The 21,789-nt window shown below is 40.9% G+C and overlaps 1 protein-coding gene across 1 annotated transcript; it reads left to right on the top strand.

The window, feature by feature from the left end:
• The first annotated feature begins 15,279 nt into the window (after positions 1-15,279).
• Positions 15,280-16,215, top strand: LOC102411255 (olfactory receptor 4D1-like). The gene has a single exon (XM_006076243.3). It carries the CDS (start codon positions 15,280-15,282, stop codon positions 16,213-16,215), a length of 936 nt encoding a protein of 311 aa, XP_006076305.1.
• Positions 16,216-21,789: the final 5,574 nt, after the last annotated feature.

Below are 21,789 nucleotides of genomic sequence, written 5' to 3'. Positions count from 1 at the left end.
CTGGCTAGTTGATTGTGTGGATTTAAGCCACAGCTTGTACAGATGGTGGGAAGGTTGTGGGTCTTCTTCCTTAGACACACTGCCTCTGGGTTTCAATTGTGGTTTTATTTCCACCTCTGCATGTGGGTCATCCACTAGAGCTTGCTCCTGAGGCTGCCCTGGAAGACTTGGGTCTGCCCCAGTGAGGACCAGGTGTGAAGGTGATGCAGCTGCTTGGGTTGCAGGGGTTCTGGCATGCCGGGTGCTCAGGGGAGTTGGGGGCTAGGGCAGCAGGAAATATAGTGTTCTAGAAGGGTATGGCAACCAGTATGGATCAAATATTCCAGTATTCTTGCCTGGAGAACCCCTCTGACAGAGAAGCCTGGCAGGCCACAGGCCACAGCCCACAGCCCACAGGGTCACAAAGAGTTGGACACTACTGAAGAGACCCTGCATACATAAACACAAGCCTCTGTTTGCCTGTGGGGGCAAACAAGCTCGCCCAAGTGAGGGTTGAAATGAAAGTGGTGCACCTGCTTGGGCAGCCAGGACGCTGGAGGCACCAAATGTGTAGGGACACAGACTGCCTCCACCGCAGGAGTTGTGGCCCAATCAGAGTCTTTTTTTGAGCCTCTGGTAGCTGGCAATCAGAGGGCCTCTTTGGCCAGTCTTTCTCCATTGCTCTGCCCATTCAGGCACTTAGAGGGCTCCCTTGCCTGGGGTCCTTCTCTGTTGTTCGGTGCAGCAGGCACACAGAAGGGCCCACCTGGCTGGTGTCTTAGTCTGTAGATTGGTGCATCATGCATTACAGGGGCACCCTGTGTGGGGTCCTTCTCTGTAGTTCCCCGTGTCAGGCGTTTAATGGGCCAGCCTCTCAACTGTTCAGCTGCCCATGCTGGCCTTTGGGGAGAGAGAGGCTATGGTGATGGCTCCAACCCCTATGTGTGACTCAGCAGTATCGCCTTGCTTCAGTGGCTGCCTGGCTTTCTTCCACAGGCATTTCCCACCACAGTCTCCTCCCCAGCATCCCCTCAATCTGTCTCTCCACAGTCGACAGCAGCCTTCACCCTGGGATTGCTCCCCAATCCATAAACTCCAGCTCCCAGCCACTGCACCTTCTAGGGGACCTGCATCCCTGTCCTGGGTATACTGCAGCAAGGACTGTCTGATTCTCATTCCCTTTAGTTTGCTGCAGATCAGCGGTTTCACTTTCAGCCTTAAATGTTTCTCCTCTCACTCAGACAATTGCCTCGATGTGGGGATGGAACCCCTGCTTCAGTTCCCCCACCCACCAAGGGCAGGTCCAGTCTTACAAACACTCCTGATTTCCCCCCTAGTTCCTTCCTCCTATCGAGTTTTGCATGGTTCGATATATTCTTTTCCGCTGGTTGGGTACTCCTTTCGGTTCTTAGCTGGTGTTCTCCATGCACTTCTGTGTCTGAAGGTGTATTCCTGATGTATCCATGGAGAGAGACATACTCCATATTCTCCTACTCCTATGCCATCTTGTTCTCGCTCCTGCTTTTTTTTTTTTTTTAATTGAGAATGAAATCAGAATCATAATAAATTAATCCAGGTAATTTAATTAGTTACTTTTTATAGTTACAGTTAATGGAATCTGATGGTAATGTGCTGTGACTTCAATCGTGTCTGACTCTTTGCCAGCCTATGGATTGTAACCCTCCAGGCTCTTCTGTCCTAGAGATTCTCCAGGCAAGAATACTGCAGTGGGTTGCCATTTCCTTCCCCAGGTCTGACTGTAAAGGAGATTGATAAGACCTATTTACTTCTCCAGAATCAACCCAGGCTATTTTAAGAAAAGACTGGAGTTTAAAATGAACTGAAACTCTAAATAATGGAGCAACTAGAGTTTTTAGAATCTCTTGTACTTAAAAGCCACAATTTCACATACTTTTAAAAATAAACCAGAGGGATTGTGCTTTGCTAAGTATAAATATTTGTAACAAAAGAATTCAGATCATCCTGGAAATCTCATGTAAAACAAAACTGTGTCTAAGAACTCACAGTTTTTATTCTACACCAAGATAATAAAAATTATCTAAACAGTTTATCATAATAGGAATGTATATACAATTCATGTGCTTGTATAAAAGGAAGGACTTTATTGAGTAGCAATTCATATGTAAAGGGTACTAGAGTTTTATAGATGGTGCAATAGAATTGGATATACATGGGGAGTCAACCTTGGGTTCTGGTGGGTAAAATAAATGATAAATTTATAGGGTTTGTTTTCAGTGTACAAACCTTTCCCACCTATCATATTGTCCAAGATCATTTAATTTTTTTTAAATTTATTTATTTTGATGGAGGATTCTTTATTTTATTTATTTATATTTTAAATTTATTTATTTTTAAAATTTATTTATTTTAATTGGAGGCTAATTACTTTACAGTTTATTGTGATCCACACAGTCAAAGGCTTTGGCATAGTCAATAAAGCAGAAACAGATGTTTTTCTGGAACTCTCTTGCTTTTTCTATGATCCAGCAGATGTTGGAAATTTGATCTCTGGTTCCTCTGCCTTTTCTAAAACCAGCTTGAACATCAGGAAGTTCACGGTTCACATATTGCTGAAGCCTGGCTTGGAGAATTTTGAGCATTACTTTACTAGCATGTGAGATGAGTGCAATTGTGCGGTAGTTTGAGCATTCTTTGGCATTGCCTTTCTTTGGGATTGGAATGAAAACGGACCTTTTCCAGTCCTGTGGCCACTGCTGAGTTGTCCAAATTTGCTGGCATATTGAGTGCAGCACTTTCACAGCATCATCTTTCAGGATTTGGAATAGCTCAACTGGAATTCCATCACCTCCACTAGCTTTGTTCGTAGTGATGCTTTCTAAGGCCCACTTGACTTCACATTCCAGGATGTCTGGCTCTAGGTCAGTGATCACACCATCGTGATTATCTGGGTCGTGAAGATCTTTTTTGTACAGTTCTTCTGTGTATTCTTGCCACCTCTTCTTAATATCTTCTGCTCTGTTAGGTCCATACCATTTCTGTCCTTTATCGAGCCCATCTTTGCATGAAATGTTCCCTTGGTATCTCTAATTATGTTTAAGAGATCTCTAGTCTTTCCCATTCTGTTGTTTTCCTCTATTTCTTTGCATTGATCACTGAGGAAGGCTTTCTTATCTCTTCTTGCTATTCTTTGGAACTCTGCATTCAGATGCTTATATCTTTCCTTTTCTCCTTTGCTTTTCGCTTCTCTTCTTTTCACAGCTATTTGTAAGGCCTCCCCAGACAGCCATTTTGCTTTTTTGCATTTCTTTTCCATGGGGATGGTCTTGATCCCTGTCTCCTGTACAATGTCATGAACCTCAGTCCGTACTTCCTCAGGCACTCTGTCTATCAGATCTAGGCCCTTAAATCTATTTCTCACTTCCACTGTATAATCATAAGGGATTTGACTTAGGTCATACCTGAATGGTCTAGTGGTTTTCCCTACTTTCTTCAATTTAAGTCTGAATTTGGTAATAAGGAGTTCATGATCTGAGCCACAGTCAGCTCCTGGTCTTGTTTTTGTTGACTGTATAGAGCTTCTCCATCTTTGACTGCAAAGAATATAATCAATCTGATTTTTCAGTGTTGACCATCTGGTGATGTCCATGTGTAGAGTCTTCTCTTGTGTTGTTTGCCATTCCCTTCTCCAGTGGACCACATTCTGTCAGATCTCTCCACCATGACCCGCCCATCTTGGGTTGCCCCACGGGCATGGCTTAGTTTCATTGAGTTAGACAAGGCTGTGGTCGTAGTGTGATTAGATTGACTAGTTTTCTGTGAGTATGGTTTCAGTGTGTCTGCCCTCTGATGCCCTCTGGCAACATCTACCGTCTTACTTGGGTTTCTCTTACCTTGGGTGTGGGGTATCTCTTCACGGCTGCTCCAGCAAAGCGCAGCCGCTGCTCCTTACCTTGGATGAGGGGTATCTCCTCATGGCTGCCCTTTCTGACCTTCAACATGGGATAGCTCCTCTAGGCCCTCCTGGGCCCCCGCAGCCACCACTCCTTGGATGTGAGGTTGCCCCTCCCTGCTGCTGCCCCTGACCTTGGACACAGGGTAGCTCCTCTTGGCCGCTGCCCCTGACCTCGGACTTGGGTAGCTCTTCTCGGCCGCCACCCTTGGCCTCGAACGTGGGGTAGCTCCTCCCGGCTGCCGCCTCTGACCTTGGACTTGGGTAGCTTTTCTCGGCTGTTCCTGTGCCATCGCAGCCTGGCACTCTCTGCCGCTGCCCCTGTCTTTGGACGTGGGTTAACTCCTCTTGGCTACCACCCTTCAGGCATGGGGTCCTCCTGGCTTCTGCCCCTGACCTCGGACATGGGGTAGCTCCTCTCAACCGCGGTTAGTGTGCCGGTCACAGCCACCCGCGCTTAGTGCGCTGGTTGCAACTGCCCGTGGATCACAATAAACTGTGGAAAATTCTGAAAGAGATGGGAATACCAGACCACCTGAACTGCCTCTTGAGAAATCTGTATGCAGGTCAGGAAGCAACAGTTAGAACTGGACATGGAACAACAGACTGGTTCCAAATAGGGAAAGGAGTACGTCAAGGCTGTATATTGTCACCCTGCTTATTTAACTTATATGCAGAGTACATATCATGAGAAATGCTGGACTGGAAGAAACACAAACTGGAATCAAGATTGCCAGGAGAAATCTCAATAACCTCAGATATGCAGATGACACCACCCTTATGGCAGAAAGTGAAGAGGAACTAAAAAGCCTCTTGATGAAAGTGAAAGTGGAGAGTGAAAAAGTTGGCTTAAAGCTCAACATTCAGAAAACGAAGATCATGACATCCGGTCCCATCACTTCATGGGAAATAGATGGGGAAACAGTGGAAACAGTGTCAGACTTTATTTTTCTGGGCTCCAAAAATCACTGCAGATGGTGACGGCAGCCATGAAATTAAAAGATGCTTACTCCTTGGAAGGAAAGTTATGACCAACCTAGATAGCATATTCAAAAGCAGAGACATTATTTTGCCAACAAAGGTCCATCTAGTCAAGGCTATGGTTTTTCCTGTGGTCACAGTCAGAGTTGGACTGTGAAGAAGGCTGAGCACAGAAGAATTGATGCTTTTGAACTGTGGTGCTGGAGAAGAGTCTTGAGAGTCCCTTGGACTGCAAGGAGATCCAACCAGTCCATTCTGGAGGGGATCAGCCCTGGGATTTCTTTGGAAGGAATGATGCTAAAGCTGAAACTCCAGTACTTTGGCCACCTCATGGGAAGAGTTGACTCATTGGAAAAGACTCTGATGTTGGGAGGGGTTGGGGGCAGGAGGAGAAGGGGATGACAGAAGATGAGATGGCTGGATGGCATCACTGACTCGATGGATGTGAGTCTCAGTGAACTCCGGGAGTTGGTGATGGACAGGGAGGCCTGGTGTGCTGCGATTCATGAGGTCGCAAAGAGTCGGACATGACTGAGTGACTGAACTGAACTGAATTACTTTAAAATATTGTAGTGCTTTTTCCATACACAGACATGAATCAGCTATGGCTATACATGTGTTCCCCATCCTGAACCCCCCTCCCATCTCCCTCCCCATCCCAACCCTCAGGGTCATCCCAGTGCACCAGCCCTGAGCACCCTGCCTCATGCATCAAACTTTGACTGGCGACCTATTTCACAGATGATAATAAACATGTTTCAATGCTATTCTCTCAAATCATCCCACTCTCACCTTCTCCCACAGTCCAACAGTCTATTCTTTACATCTGTGTCTCTTTGGCTGTCTCGCATATAGGGTCATCGTTACCATCTTTCTAAATTCCATATACATGCAGTAAATATGTTTTGGTGTTTTTCTTTCTGACTTACTTCACTCTGTATTATAGGCTCCAGTTTCATCCACCTCATTAGAACTGATTCAAATGCATTCTTTTTAATAGCTGAGTAATATTCCATTGTGTATATGTACCACAGCTTTCTTATCCATTCGTCTGCTGATGGACATCTAGGTTGCTTCCATGTCCTGGCTATTGTAAACAGTGCTGCAATGAACATTGGGGTACACGTGTCTCTTTCAATTCTGGTTTCCTTGGTTGTATGGCAGTTCTATTTCTAGTTTTTTTAAGGACTATCCATACTGTTCTTCATAGTGGTTGTACTAGTTTGCATTCCCATCAACAGTGTAAGAGGGTTCCCTTTTCTCCGCACCCTCTCCAGCATTTGTTGTTTGTAAACTGTTGGATAGCAGCCATGCTAATTGGTGTGAGATATTAGCTCATTGTGGTTTTGATCTGTATTTCTCTGATAATGAGTGATGTTGAGCATCTTTCATGTGTTTGTTAGCCATCTGTATGTCTTCTTTGGAGAAATGTCTATTTAGTTCTTTGGCCCACTTTTTGATTATGTCGCTTATTTTTCTGGAATTGAGCTGCATGCGCTGCTTGTGTATTTTTGAGATTAATTCTTTGTCAGTTGCTTCATTTGCTATTATTTTCTCCCATTCTGAAGGCTGTCTTTTCACCTTGCTTATAGTTTCCTTCATTGTGTAAAGGCCTTTAAGTTTAATTAGGTCCCATTTGTTTATTTTTGCTTTTATTTCCATTCCTCTGGAAGGTGGGTCATAGAGAATCCTGCTGTGATTTATGTTAGAGTGTTTTGCCTATGTTTTCCTCTAGGAGTTTTATAGTTTCTGGTCTTACATTTAGATCTTTATTCATTTTGAGTTTATTTTTGTGTATGGTGTTAGAAAGTGTTCTAGTTTCATTCTTTTACAAGTGGTTGACCCGTTTTCCCAGCACCACTTGTTAAAGAGATCGTCTTTTCTCCATTGTATATTCTTGCCTCCTTTGACAAATATAAGGTAATCATAGGTGCGTGGATTTATCTCTGCACTTTCTATTTTGTTCCATTGATCTGTGTTTCTGTCTTTGTGCCAGTACCATACTGTCTTAATGACTTGCTTTGTAGCATAGCCTGAAGTCAGACAGGTTGATTCCTCCAGTTCGGTTCTTCTTTCTCAAGATTGCTTTGGCTATTTGAGGTTTTTTGTAATTTCATACAAATTGTGAAATTATTTTTTCTAGTTCTCTGAAAAATACCATTGGTAGCTTGATAGGGATTGCATTGAATCTATAGATTGCTTTGGGTAGTGTACTCATTTTCACTATATTGATTCTTCCGATCCATGAACATGGTATATTTCTTTATCTATTTGTGTTCTCTTTATTTTCTTTCATCAATGTTTTATAGTTTTCTATATATAGGTCTTTAGTTTCTTTAAGTAGATATATTCCTAAGTATTTTATTCTTTTCATTGCAATGGTGAATGGAATTGTTTCCTTAATTTCTCTTTCTGTTCTCTCATTGTTAGTGTATAGGAATGCAAGGGATTTCTGTGTGATAATTTTATATCCTGCAACTTCACTGTATTCATTGATTGCTTCTAGGAATTTTCTGGTAGAGTCTTTAGGGTTTTCTATGTAGAGGATCATGTCATCTTCAAACAGTGAGAGTTTTACTTCTTCTTTTCCAATCTGGATTCCTTTTATTTCGTTTTCTGCTCTGATTGCTGTGGCCAAAACTTCCAAAACTATGTTGAATAGTAGTGGTGAGAGTGGGCATCATTGTCTTGTTCCTGACTTTAGGGGAAATGCTTTCAATTTTTCACCACTGAGGATAATGTTTGCTGATGGTTTATCATATATGGCTTTCATTATGTTGAGGTATGTTCCTTCTATTCTTGCTTTATGGATATTTTTTTATCATAAATGGATGTTGAATTTTGTCAAAGGCTTTCTCTGCATTTATTGAGATAATCATATGGCTTTTATCTTTCAATTTATTAATGTGGTGTATTAGATTGACTGATTTGCAGATATTGAAGAACCCTTGCACCCCTAGGATAAAGCCCACTTGGTCATGATGTATGATCTTTTTAATATGTTGTTGGATTCTGTTTGCTAGAATTTTGTTAAGGATTTTTGCATCTATGTTCATCAGTGATATTGGTCTGTTTTCTTTTTTGTAGTTTACTTTTTTGTGGCATCTTTGGCTGGTTTTGGTATTAGGGTGATGGTGGCCTCCTAGAATGAGTTTTTCTCCTGTAATTGAGATCTAATCTTATTGCACTGTGGTCAGAAAAGATGCTTGGAATGATTTCAATTTTTTAAAAATTTACCAAGGGTAGATTTATGGCCCAAAATGTGATCTATCCTGGAGAAGGTTCCATGTGTGCTTGAGAAAAAGGTGAAATTCATTGTTTTGGGGTGAAATATCCTATAGATATCAATTAGATCTAACTGGTCTATTGTATCAGTTTAAGTTTGTGTTTCCTTGTTAATTTTCTGTTTAGTTGATCTATCCATAGGTGTGAGTGGGGTAATAAAGTCTCCCACTATTATTGTGTTATTGTTAATTTCCCCTTTCATACTTGTTAGCATTTGTCTCACATATTGCAGTGCTCCTATGTTGGGTGCAAATATATTTATAATCATTATATCTTCTTCTTGGATTGATCCTTTGATCATTATGTATTGTCCTACTTTGTCTCTTTTCACAGACTTTGTTTTAAAGTCTATTTTATCTGATAGGAGTATTGCTACTCCTGCTTTATTTTGATCTCTATTTGCATGGAATATCTTTTTCCAGCCCTTCACTTTCAGTCTGTATGTGTCCCTTGTTTTGAGGTGGGTCTCTTGTAGACAGCATATATAAGGGTCTTGTTTTTGTATCCATTCAGCCAGTCTTTGTCTTTTGGTTGGGGCATTCAACCCATTTACATTCAAGGTAATTATTGATAAATATGACCCCATTGCCATTTACTTTGTTGTTTTGGACTTGAGTGTATACACCTTTCTGTGTTTCCTGTCTAGAGAAGATCCTTTAGCATTTGTTGGAGAGCTGCTTTTGTGGTGCTGAATTCTCTCAGCTTTTGCTTGTCTGTAAAGCTTTTGATTTCTCCTTAATATTTTAATGATATCCTTGCTGGGTAAGTAATCTGGGTTGTAGGTTTTTCTTCAGGACACACTAAGTATGTCCTGACATTCCCTTCTGGCCTGAAGAGTTTCTATCGAAAGATCAGCTGTTATCCTTAAGGGAATCCCCTTGTGTGTTATTTGTTGTCTTTCCCTTGCTGCTTTTAATATTTGTTCTTTGTGTTTGATCTTTGTTAATTTGATTAATATGTGTCTTGGGATGTTTTGCCTTGGGTTATTCCTGTTTGGAACTCTCTGGTTTTCTTGGACTTGGGTGGCTATTTTCTTCCCCATTTTAGGGAAGTTTTCAACTATTATCTCATCAAGTATTTTCTCAAGGCCTTTCTTTTTGTCTTCTTCTCTGGGATTCCTATGATTCAAAAGTTGGGGCATTCGACATTGTCCTAGAGGTCTCTGAGGTTGTCTTCGTTTCTTTTAATTCTTTTTTCTTTTTTCTTCTCTGCTTCATTTATTTATACCTCACTTATCCTATCTTCTGCCTCGGTTATTATACTGTTGTTTCCCTCCAGAGTGTTTTTTATCTCAGTTATTGTGTTATTCATTATTGATTGACTCTTTTTTATTTCTTCTAGGTCCTTGTTAAACATTTCTTGCATCTTTTCAATCCTGTCTCCAGTCTATTTATCTGTAACTCCATTTTGTTTTCAATATTTTGGATCATATTTACTATCATTATTCTGAATTCTTTTTCAGGTAGACTCCCTATCTCCTCTTCTTTTGTTTGGTTTGGTGGGCTTTTATCATGTTCCTTTACCTGCTGAATATATCTCTGCCTTTTCATCTTGTTTAGGTTGCTGTGTTTGGGGTGGCCTTTCTGTATGCTGGCAGTTTGTGGCTCCTCTTTATTGTGGAGGTTCCTCGCTGTGGGTGGGATTGGACGATTGACTTGTCAAGGTTTTCTGGTTTGGGAAGCTTGCATTGGTGTTCTGGTGAGTGGAGTTGGATGTCCTCTCTCTGGAGTTCAATGAAGTGTCCAGTAGTGAGTTTTGAGATGTCTCTGGGTTTGGTGTGACTTTTGGCCACCTGTATTTTAATGCTCAGAGTTATATTCCTGTGTTGTTGGAGAATAATCTTGGTATGTCTTGCTCAGAAACTTGTTTGCTCTTGGGTGGAGCTTGGTTTCATTGTAGGTATGGAAGTTTTTGGATGAGCTCTTGTCGATTAATGTTCTCTGGATTCAGGAGATTTCTGGAGTTCTCAAGTTTTGGATTTAAGTTTCCTTCCTCTGGCTTTCAGTCTTATTCTTACAGTAGTCTCAATACTTCCCCATCCACACAGCACTGATGATAAAACATCTAGGTTAATGGTGAAAAGCTTCTCCACAGTGAGGGACACCTGGAGAGGTTCACAGAGTTACATGGAGAAGAGAAGAGAAAGGAGGGAGATAGAGGTGACCAGGAGGGGAAAAGGGGGAATCAAAAGGAGAGAGACAGATCCAACCAGTAATCAGTTCCCTAAGTTCTCCATAGCCAGGAACACACAAGGAGATTCACAGAGTTGGGTAGAGAAGAGAAGAGGGAGAGAGGAAAGAGAAGCGACCTGGTGGAGAAAAAGGAGAGTCAAAAGGGGAAGAGAGCAATCAAGACAGTAATCACACTCCTAAGTAAAAATGGGTTCTGAATATTTGGTTCTTAAAGGTACAAAATTGATAACAAATATGAAAAAGCAAAGATTAAAAATCTAGAGTAGAGGTTAGACTCTCAAAAAATACAGTATTAAAAAAACAAAATCACAAAAATCATAAATATATATATATGAAATTTAGTTTAAAAATAGGGTCTTTTTTTGCAAGGTAATAGTAGGTTATAAAAATGAAAATTAAAGGAGTAGTAAAGAATTTTAAAATTACAAAATGATAACAGTAAAATATATCTAGGAATTTCTCTGGAGCTGTTGAGGGCAGTGTAGTGTCAGTTCAGTTTCAGATAGTTCCTTGTTCCAGCTTATACTTCTTCTCAAGGTCAATAGGCCTCTTCCAATGTAGTCACTAATGGGTTTTAATCTGTTGCACCTGTCACTTCCAGTGCCATTCCCTCTTTGTTTATATTGGCTCCCTCTGTTTGCAAATCTCTTCAGTGTCTAATTTCCGCCCTGACACAAGGCGGCAAAGGTGGTCACTTATTTAGGCTCAATTGTTCAGTTGTGCTGTGGGGAGGGAGAAACACTGCAAAGAAATATCACTGATGTGTGTGGGGAGTGCTCGCAGTGTCTGGGCCACATTGGGTTTGCCCCCACTCCTGGCATGTGTGCTTTGCCGGTCTACACTGCTCAGGCTCCAGGTTGTTCTGCAGGGGAACTGTCTAAAGTAGGCCCTGGGTTGTGTGCACTTCCCAGGTCTAAGCTGCTCAGGTTCAGGGTCTCGGGTACTCCACAAAGGCACAGACTTGGTTGGAAGTCACGGCTAGGTGTGTAATCTGTGGGTTCTTCTTTTTTTTTTTTTTTCCCCTCCCGGTTATGTTGCCTTTCGAGATTCCAAAACTCCCTAGAGACCCGCCGGTGAGAGGGTTTTCTGGTGTTTGGAAACTTCTCCTCCTTCATAACTCCCTCCCCAGGATGGGTCTCTATCCCTAAGTCTTTTGTCTCTCTTTTTATCTATTGTATTTTGCCCTACCTCCTTTCGAAGACAATGGGCTGCCTTTCTGGGTGCCTGGTGTCCTCCGCCAGCATTCAGAAGTTGTTTTGTGGAATTTGCTCAGCGTTCAAATGATCTTTCAATGAATTTGTGGGGGAGAAAGCGGTCTCCCCGTCCTATTCCTCTGTCATCTTCTAGAATACAGCCAATTAATTTAAGTAAGTTATCAAACCAATGGTCTTGATAATGTGAGAAAGAAACTGTCCATCATACTGACAAGAGCAGTGAAACTCAGTCATTCTCAAACTGTGGCCCCAGATAAGTAGCATTAACATCACCTGAAAAGTTGTTAGAAATGCTAATTCTCTGTAGATCTCAGCCATCCAAGATCTACTGAATCTTAAGTTTAGCATCCCCTTCAGGTGATCCAGGTGCATGCTTATAGTCTCTGAAATGGGTCCTTCCAAAAATCCTGGAAACTTTAAAAGAATCTGATTTTTCTAATCTTGATCTCCTAATCTTACATGTCATGAATCTCTAATTTTCAGTGTCCTTTTTTGACTTTTCTCTTGTTTAGGTTGTGTGTGTATGTATTTGATTCTTGTTTTGTTTTCTTTCTTTTTTTTTTTTTTTTTTGTCCTCAAGGTAAGCCTCTTAAATAGTGTTTTTGAGAGACTTAGAAGCTTTTTTTTAACAACTCCCATTGTTCCCTTACCCTAGTGGGAATTGTTTCAACTCTGCTTCCTGAACTCAGTCCAATAATTTCTCCCTGAGAATATGCACTCTTCCCCAGGGTCATGACTCATGTGTGTCAGTGATGCCAGAGATGAGGAAGCTGTGAGGCTGTATGGAGATGGTCGCCCAGAAAGTATAAGACATGAACTCTCTTCTCCCATCCAGGACTGAGGAAAGGTGAGAGCCTGAGGGTTTCCACACCCTCAGATAGGTCAATGATAGTTAGGTTCTTAGAGACACTTGTTGGAGGGTGGGGAGAATAAACAAGTGACCTACATTTGATGGTACTAAGTGTAATGTTGGAGAAGAGCTTTGGGAAGAAATCTGAGGGTGGTATATGCTGTTAAAACAGCTGCTTCAGGTTGCATGTAAAATCCAGTACTTTTAGCAACCAAATATAGATCTGGCCTTATGAGACAGGGAACAGAAGATAAGTAAAATCACTTTTAAAATCTCCACATAATTAATTACCTACTTAATACATTAATTTGACAATATTCACTGAGCATAAGGTGTATCAGAGTTGCTGTTCCAAGTTCTGGGGTTACCAAGATATTGAAATTATGATGTGGTTGGTTGAGGGAAGAAGTTTAAAAAAATGAATGATAATAAACCTGTAACAGAGGTTTGTTTTCAATGTTTGTATGTGTATGTTGTGTGTGTGTCTGTTATTCACTCAGCTGTGTCTGAACCTTTATGATCTCATGGATTGTAGCCTGCCAAGGTCCTCTGTCCATGAAACTCTCCAGGCAAAAATACTGGAGTGGGTTGCCATTCCCTTCTCCAGGGGATCTTCCTGACCCAGCGATGGAACTGCAGTTTCCCGCATTGCAGGCAAATTCTTTATCATCTGAGCCACAAGGGAAGCCCCATTTTTTATGTTTAAGAACACTGAAAAATGAAGAATTTGTTCTGCATTAGAGAAATAATGAGAAGAGTGACGAAAAAGGTGATGTTCACATTGACTTTTTCTATGGTTGAGAAGATGATGAAGAGAATTGCAGGAAACAAAAATGGAAATAAATACACAGCTTCTTTAAGACTATTTTCCATTAAAGAGCTAGTGGTTCACCAGAGGTGGAGGTACTAATTAGAAAGGCAGATGGAACTTACATTTAGAGCCCTGTGTGACATGCTGAATTGTGTGCACATGTATATGTTTCTACCCTGACTTGATCCACAAAGTATTATATGTGTCTCCTAAGGGGCTCTGGTGGAATCACTACAAGAATCGATGTGAGAGGGGAACATGATCAGAGACCTTCTGAAAGGTCTCATGGACAGCTGTATAGAAGGTGTACTGGAATGAAAGATGAAAGGGAAAATTAAAAAGGGAGTGATCCCTGAGAGGTAATGGATTTCAGGAAGTCAGGTGAGAGTGGGAAGAGATTGAGAGGAAGCCAAAGGAGTAAGGAGGGCACTTAGCCCTCACCTTTTGCCTCTGTCTCTCACCCTCAGAGTCCTTCTTCATTTTTATTCCCACTCCCTCCCCTGCCACACCACCTTTCCATGTCTTCTTCCTTCACCATTCTATTCCCACAGCTTCCTTCCTTATGATAAATTTTCTCCTTCGAATTCTTCATTTATTTCACTTTCTTTTACTTCAACATTTTTTTTTCTTCTACCCTTGGATCAATACCACCTTCTGAAATTGCTCTCATTTCAGAAGAGTTCTAAGTCCCCTTCAAGCAATGTATTTATCTATTTCTTAACTAATGAAATACTTACCCCTTTGCCATTTTCCCACAAATAATCTGAGGAGCCTCATTCAGTAAGGGTCACCTACCCTGGAGGTTGGAAAGAAATGGAATGTCCCAGATGGGCAGCTGTACCCAGAGACTCCCTCACATGTCCTGAACCCCAATAACTTTTAAAACACCTGGCAGTTAACCCCAGTTAACACCATCTAAATTGGAATATTTAGGACATTCTCTGCTTTGAGGATTAGCCCCATAAACAGCAAAAAATCCTTAACCAGTTCAGCTAAAACTGGATCTCTCTCTCCCAGGTGGCGCGCTGGTAAAGAATCTGCCTGCCAATGCAGGAGTCACAGGAGACCCCTGGGTTGGGAAGATCCCATCCCATGGAGTAGAAAATGGCAACCTACTCTAGTTTTCTTGTCTGGAAAATCCCATGGACAGAGGAGCCTGGGGAGCTACAGTCCATGGGGTTACAAAGAGCTGGACATGACTGAAGTGACATAGCACATGCACACACACACACACACTTTTTAATTACCAACCATAAGCAAAGATGGGTACTGAAGGGGACAAATAAATTGGGAAATCAAGGCCTATGTGTCCAGCACATTATGATTAAATTCAGAAGGGAAAACATAGGCACATGAGAACTTCATAAACATTCTGTTGCTTTCACTGTTGCATGAAAAATGATTGATACAATATTCATGCTTTCTAATAACTCTAATTGAAAAATAACCTTTAAGTTGTATAAAACATAATAGGTTTTTAAAATAAATTAATATTTATAAAGGAAAAACGATTGGTGTAAAAATGTAGTAGAGACTGGAGTAGAGTAGAAGACTACACAGAGGAGAGTGATTAATATTTATTATTCTAAATACTACCTGGGAAGCTTATGTGTCATTTTATTTAATCCCTTAGCCAATTTCTATAAAGAAAACATATTTCTTTCAGATGTGGAAACTGAGACTCACATTAAATAACTTACTCAAGGCCAAATCTCAAAGAAATAGAAGTTCTCAAATTTGATTCTGTTTGGTTTGACTCTAAGTGTCTTCCCAGCTAGATTACACTGAATCTTGGAAGGGCAGGTGGCATGCGTCTGGATGGCTTTAAGATATCTACATATGTTTTTTCCAGCACCAACTAGTAAACTTTCCAGAGGCAAGGTCATTCAGTCAGCACTTGGTATTGTGCTCTGTACATAAGAATGTCCATTATATTAACTTGGACAACTGAATTGAGCCCTTGAGAACGAAGAGGGCAAGCAACAACTTCATGCCTATCTCTGGTGTGTTTTCCTTAGGTGTATGGAGAAGACATCATGGATTCAGGGAACCTCACATGGGTATCAGAATTTGTCTTCCTAGGGTTCTCAAAGAATCAGAAGCTCCAGCTTTTCTTGTTTCTGGTGTTCCTGTTTGTCTACACAATCACTGTCATGGGAAACCTCCTCATCATGTTCACAGTGACCTCTGATTCCAGGCTCCACACACCCATGTATTTCCTGCTGAGAAACCTGGCTGTCATAGATGTCTGCTTCTCCTCAGTCACTGCCCCAAAGATGCTGGTGGACTTCCTCGCTGAGAAGAAGACAATCTCCTACCAGGGCTGCATGGCCCAGATCTTCTTCTTCCACTTTCTGGGAGGTGGGACTCTCCTCTTCCTCTCAGTGATGGCTTATGACCGTTACATAGCCATTTCCCGGCCCCTCCACTACGTCACCATCATGAACACTCGAGTGTGTGTGGGGCTGGTGGTGGCTGCCTGGGTAGGGGGCTTTGTCCACTCCATTGTCCAGCTGATTCTGATGCTCCCATTGCCTTTCTGTGGACCCAACATCCTAGATAACTTCTACTGTGATGTTCCACAAGTGCTGAGGCTTGCCTGTACAGACACCTCCCTCCTGGAGTTCCTTATGATCTCCAACAGTGGGGTGCTGGTCCTTATCTGGTTCCTCCTCCTTCTTATCTCTTACACAGTCATTCTGGTGATGTTGAGGTCCCACTCTGGGCAGGCAAGGAGGAAGGCAGCTTCCACCTGCACCATCCACATTATTGTCGTGTCTATGGTCTTCATTCCCTGTATCTATATTTATGCCCGGCCCTTCACCTCTTTCCCCATGGATAAAGCTGTGTCCATCAGTCAAACGGTTATGACCCCCATGCTCAACCCAATGATCTACACCCTGAGGAACCAGGAGATGCAGGCAGCAGTGAAGAGATTAGGCAAGCGCCTAGTGATTTCCAGGAGGGAGTGAACTTAAAATAGGTTGATTTTAAATGACAAATCTTCTCACTGAACCTTTATTTTCCATGTGAGAGTTAGAAAATATGGAGTGTGACAATTGAAATTAAAGTAATATTTCTACGGACATTTTCCTGTGTCAGCTATTTTGTTAGTTACTTTCAGACTTCTCTCTCATTCTTACAAAACTGACAAAAGATATGGTAGTATTATACAGTTTTACAAATGAGAAAACTCAGAGAGAAAAGACTTGCTCAATGATGAACAGCAAGTGAGGGGCAGAGCTTGGCCAAGAGATGGTTCCTCTGGCCCCAGGTTTTGAGGGAGGAGATATGGGTGGGATTTGAAACTCAGAGTGTCTTGCCATCACAAGGGAAAACTTAGAGAGTTCCTCTTCTATGGGTGAATATCTCTGATGAATGGTCAACACTTCTATGTCAAATCTGGAACAATTGCATTTGTTCTCCTCCCTGCTCTCTGCCTCATTCCCTACTGTGGTATTTCAGAAGTGATATCATTTGTTAAGTTTCTAAATATTTTTCATCATCAAAGTACATATTTACCTGCACTTTGGATTGGGTCTTTCTTGACCAAATACTTCTTGGATATTCTGCAGGATATTCTACTTCAGCGACCAAATCTTTATATACTTTGGGTGATATGGCTCTGAGGACAATGTTGTGGGTGGTTGGGGAACCCAGGCTAGAGAGGGCAGGGACCTTGTCCTGCTTCCTGAGGGAGTCCAGTAGTTTCTCCCGAAGGATATACTCTTGTCTCCTAGGATCACTCTCCTTGTTGTATGGGTGATGTGTGGGCACTGGCTGGGAAACTGATCCTGCAGATAAAGGATCTCTAAGAAGACGGATGACCTGAAGACTCTTTCCCATTCTGGGCTGAAGGAAGGTGTGAAACTAGGATTTTCTCACCTGCATATAGAGCAACTGTAAGAAGCATCCAGAAACTTGTTGGAGAGTATAGAGAATAAACAAGTGATATGGACTCCATGCTAGTCAGTCTAAAGTCTGAGGATAACCTCAAGTGTAATGCAGAGGATACAAGGCATTCAAAACCAATTCCTCAAGTGACGAGTGAAAACCAGGCTTTCAACCACCAGGAAACACTTGGTCTTGTGGTTTAGAGGGAAGATGCTGAGAACAAAGTATAAGTTGATACACCCCACAATTTTCCACGTGGTCACGTTGAACAAGATCACATAATTATCTACCAATACATTGAGATAGCAACATATTTGAGCAAGTGCTAAATCAGAGTTGCTATTATAGGTGCTGGGGCTACTAAATTATTGAATCTATAATCTAGTTAAGTGAAACAACAGGAAAAATATGATAAAGGCTGTAACAAAGGTACTTGCAAAATGTTATTGGAACCCAGAAAAATGAATTAATTCTGCATGTGCTTAATGGAGAAGGAGTTACAGAAAAGGTGATATTTGAGGACTTCAAGGTTGAAAAGGTAGTAGAAGGTATTTTAGGAAACAGAATGCATTCCCAAAGCTACATAAATAACCATGCATAGGGCATATGTGAGACACAATGGATTCCTGACTAGCAATCACTTCCTGGATAACAGGGATACTGATGAGAAAAGTAGATGGAGCCTACATTTTGATCTTGGTGTGACATACTGAGAGTTACATGTACATATTTAAGCGTGTTTTTGAATCCTGAATTAACCCACAACAAATGTTAGATCTCTTCTAGGAGTCTAGGTTTTTAAAAAATATAAATTTATTTATTTTAATTGGAGGTTAATTACTTTACAATATTGTATTGGTTTTGCCATACATCAATATGAATCCGCCACAGGTATACAGGTGTTCCCCATCCCGAAGGCCCCTCCCTCCACCCTCCCTGTACCATCCCTCTGTGTCATCCCAGTGCACCAGCCCCAACCAACCAGTATCATGCTTCAAACTTGGACTGGCGATTCATTTCATGTATGATATTATACATGTTTCAATGTCATTCTTCCAAATCATCCCCCCCTCCCACAGAGTCCAAAAGAGTGTTCTATACATCTTTGTCTCTTTTGCTGTCTCGCATACAGGGTTATCGCTACCATCTTTCTAAATTCCATATATATGCGTTAGTATACTGTATTGGTGTTTCTCTTTCTGGCTTACTTCACTCTGTATAATAGGCTCCAGTTTCATCCACCTCATTAGAACTGATTCAAATGTATTCTTTTTAATGGCTAAGGAATACTCCATTGTGTATATGTACCACAGCTTTCTTATCCATTCATCTGCTGATGGACATCTAGATCGCTTCCATGTCCTGGCTATTATAAACAGTGCTGCGATGAACATTGGGGTACATGTGTCTCTTTCAATTCTGGTTTCCTCAGTGTGTATGCCCAGCAGTGGGATTGCTGGGTCATAAAGCAGTTCTATTTCCAGTTTTTTAAGGAATCTCCACACTGTTCTCCATAGTGGTTGTACTAGTTTGCATTCCCACCAACAGTGTAAGAGGATTCCCTTTTCTCCACACCCTCTCCAGCATTTATTGCTTGTAGACATTTGGATCACAGCCATTCTGACGGGCGTGAAATGGTACCTCATTGTAGTTTTGATTTGAATTTCTCTGATAATGAGTGATGTTGAGCATCTTTTCATGTGTTTGTTAGCCATCTGTATGTCTTCTTTGGAGAAATGTCTATTTAGTTCTTTGGCCCATTTTTTGACTGGGTCGTTTATTTTTTTGGAATTGAGCTGCAGGAGTTGCTTGTATATTTTTGAAGTTAGTTGTTTGTCAGTTGCTTCATTTGCTATTATTTTCTCCCATTCTGAAGGCTGTCTTTTCACCTTGCTTATAGTTTCCTTTGCTGTGCAGAAGACTACAAAAAAGAAAACTACAGGCCAATATCACTGATGAACATAGATGCAAAAATCCTTAATAAAATTCTAGCAATCAGAATCCAACAACACATTAAAAAGATTATACACCATGACCAAGTAGGCTTTAACCCAGGAATGCAAGGATTCCTCAATATCTGCAAATCAATCAATGTAATACACCACATTAACAAATTGAAAAATAAATGCCATATGATTATCTCAATAGATGCAGGGAAAACCTTTGTTAAAATTCAACATCCATTGATGATTAAAAAAAAAAAAAACTCTCCAGAAAGCAGGAATAGAAGGAACATACCTCAACATAATAAAAGCTATATATGACAAACCCACAGCAAACATTATCCTCAATGGTGAAAAATTGAAAGCATTTCCCCTAAAGTCAGGAACCAAGACAAGGGTGCCCACTTTCACCACTACTGTTCAACATAGTTTTGGAAGTTTTGGCCACAGCAATCAGAGGAGAAAAAGAAATAAAAGGAATTCAAATTGGAAAAGAAGTAAAACTCTCACTGTTTGCAGATGACATGATCCTCTACATAGAAAACCCTAAAGACTCCACCAGAAAATTACTGAATTAATGAACATAGTAAAGTTGCAGGATATAAAATCAACACACAGAAATCCCTTGCATTCCTATACACTAACAATGAGAGAACAGAAAGAGAAATTAAGGAAACAATTCCATTCACCATTGCAACAAAAAGAATAAAATACTTAGGAATATATCTACCTAAAGAAACTAAAGACCTATATATAGAAAACTATAAAACACTGGTGAAAGAAATCAAAGAGGACACTAACAGATGGAGAAATATACCATGTTCATGGATCAGAAGACTCAATATAGTGAAAATGAGTGTACTACCCAAAGTAATCTATAGATTCAATGCAATCCCTATCAAGCTACCAACGGTATTTTTCACAGAGCTAGAACAAATAATTTCACAATTTGTATGGAAATACAAAAAACCTTGAATAGCCAAAGCCATCTTGAGAAAGAAGAATGGAACTGGAGGAATCAACCTGCCTGACTTCAGGCTTTACTACAAAGCCACAGTCATCAAGACAGTATGGTACTGGCACAAAGACAGAAATATAGATCAATGGAACAAAATAGAAAGCCCAGAGATAAATCCGCACACGTATGGACACCTTATCTTTGACAAAGGAGGCAAGAATATACAATGCAGAAAAGACAATCTCTTTAACAAGTGGTGCTGGGAAATCTGGTCAACCACTTGTAAAAGAATGAAACTAGAACACTTTCTAACACCATACACAAAAATAAACTCAAAATGGATTAAAGATCTAAATGTAAGACCAGAAACTATAAAACTCCTAGAGGAGAACATAGGCAAAACACTCTCGGACATACATCACAGCAGGATCCTCTATGACCCACCTCCCAGAATATTGGAAATAAAAGCAAAAATAAACAAATGGGACCTAATTAAAATTAAAAGCTTCTGCACAAGAGTCTAGGTTTTAAGCTGTGCATCCTTGATAGTCACTAAAAGATTATAATGAGGAATGAAAGTGGTCAGGTACAAGTTTATGAAGGTCTCTGTGACAGCGATATAAAAGATAGACTTCAGTGGATGCAGATGAAAGCTGAAAGATGACACTAAAATAATATCTGATGGACAACAGTTTGCAGGAGGCAGGTGGGGGTGGTGAGAAGAGACAAGGCAGGGGAGTGGAGAGGCCACTTAACCCTCATCTGTCACCTCTATCTCTGACCCTCTGTGTCCTTGTTCATCTTTGTTCCCAGTCTTCCCCCACCCCAACCTTTCCCTTCCCCTTCTTTCCTTTCCCTCCCTCTTAATCGCCCCTCTTTATTCCTTTTTCTATTCTATTTTTCTTGTCATCTTCCTTTCTCTTCTATCCTTGTATTCAGTAACATCTTCTAAAATTCATTTCTTTAAGAAGAACTCTTTCAGTGCCATTCATGGAAGATCATCACCCTTTGCTTAACCCAAAGAATCTCTCTCCTACCCTCATATCTCAGCACACACACCATCTAACCGCTTACCTCACCCAGTAAGGAACCGCCTACACCAGTGAGGGGAGGCATTCCCTCTAGCTGTTCACCCACTCATCAGTCAATGCTTTTTGAGTATTGACTACCAGCAAAGATGGGTACTGTAGGGTACAAATAAATTATAAGAAACATATTCATTCCTCTGGATTCTATAGTTGAATTATGGAGGGAAAAACATAGAAACATAAAAAGTTCATTACATATGCTGACTGTTGCATGAAAAATCTTGGTACAAAATATGTTAGAGATTCAAGGAAAGGAGAAGGTTTAAGAACAGGAGACTGCACAGAGGAGAGTGATTTCCATTTATTATTCCAGACACTCTTCTGGAGTAGAGCTATCTCCTCTCTGAAGTGTATTTACGTGTTTTCCCCCATCAACCTGTGAGTTCTTGAGAGGAGAATGTTTGTCCTATTTTTCTATCCTCAGAATTGAGCATAGAGGTGCACTGAACCTGTCTTTTACTTCTCTCCTACTCTTAAAAAAGGATAACCTTCAGTTCTGTTAACAGATTGATCTAAAACCTAGGTAGCCAAATATTTACCCAGGAAAGATTGGTTTATTCGGGATCAGCAGAGAATTGCAATTCAGGGTCTGCACCCATAGTGAGCCCTGTGCAAGTGCTTCAGTGTAAGAGAAAAAGAGTGCTTTTATAGAGAGGGAAAGAG

The sequence above is a fragment of the Bubalus bubalis genome, chromosome 3 (assembly GCF_019923935.1).
Source record: "Bubalus bubalis isolate 160015118507 breed Murrah chromosome 3, NDDB_SH_1, whole genome shotgun sequence".
Taxonomy (NCBI): Eukaryota; Metazoa; Chordata; class Mammalia; order Artiodactyla; family Bovidae; genus Bubalus; species Bubalus bubalis.
Note: the sequence above shows the minus strand (reverse complement) of the source record. Positions and strands in the feature narration are given on the sequence as shown.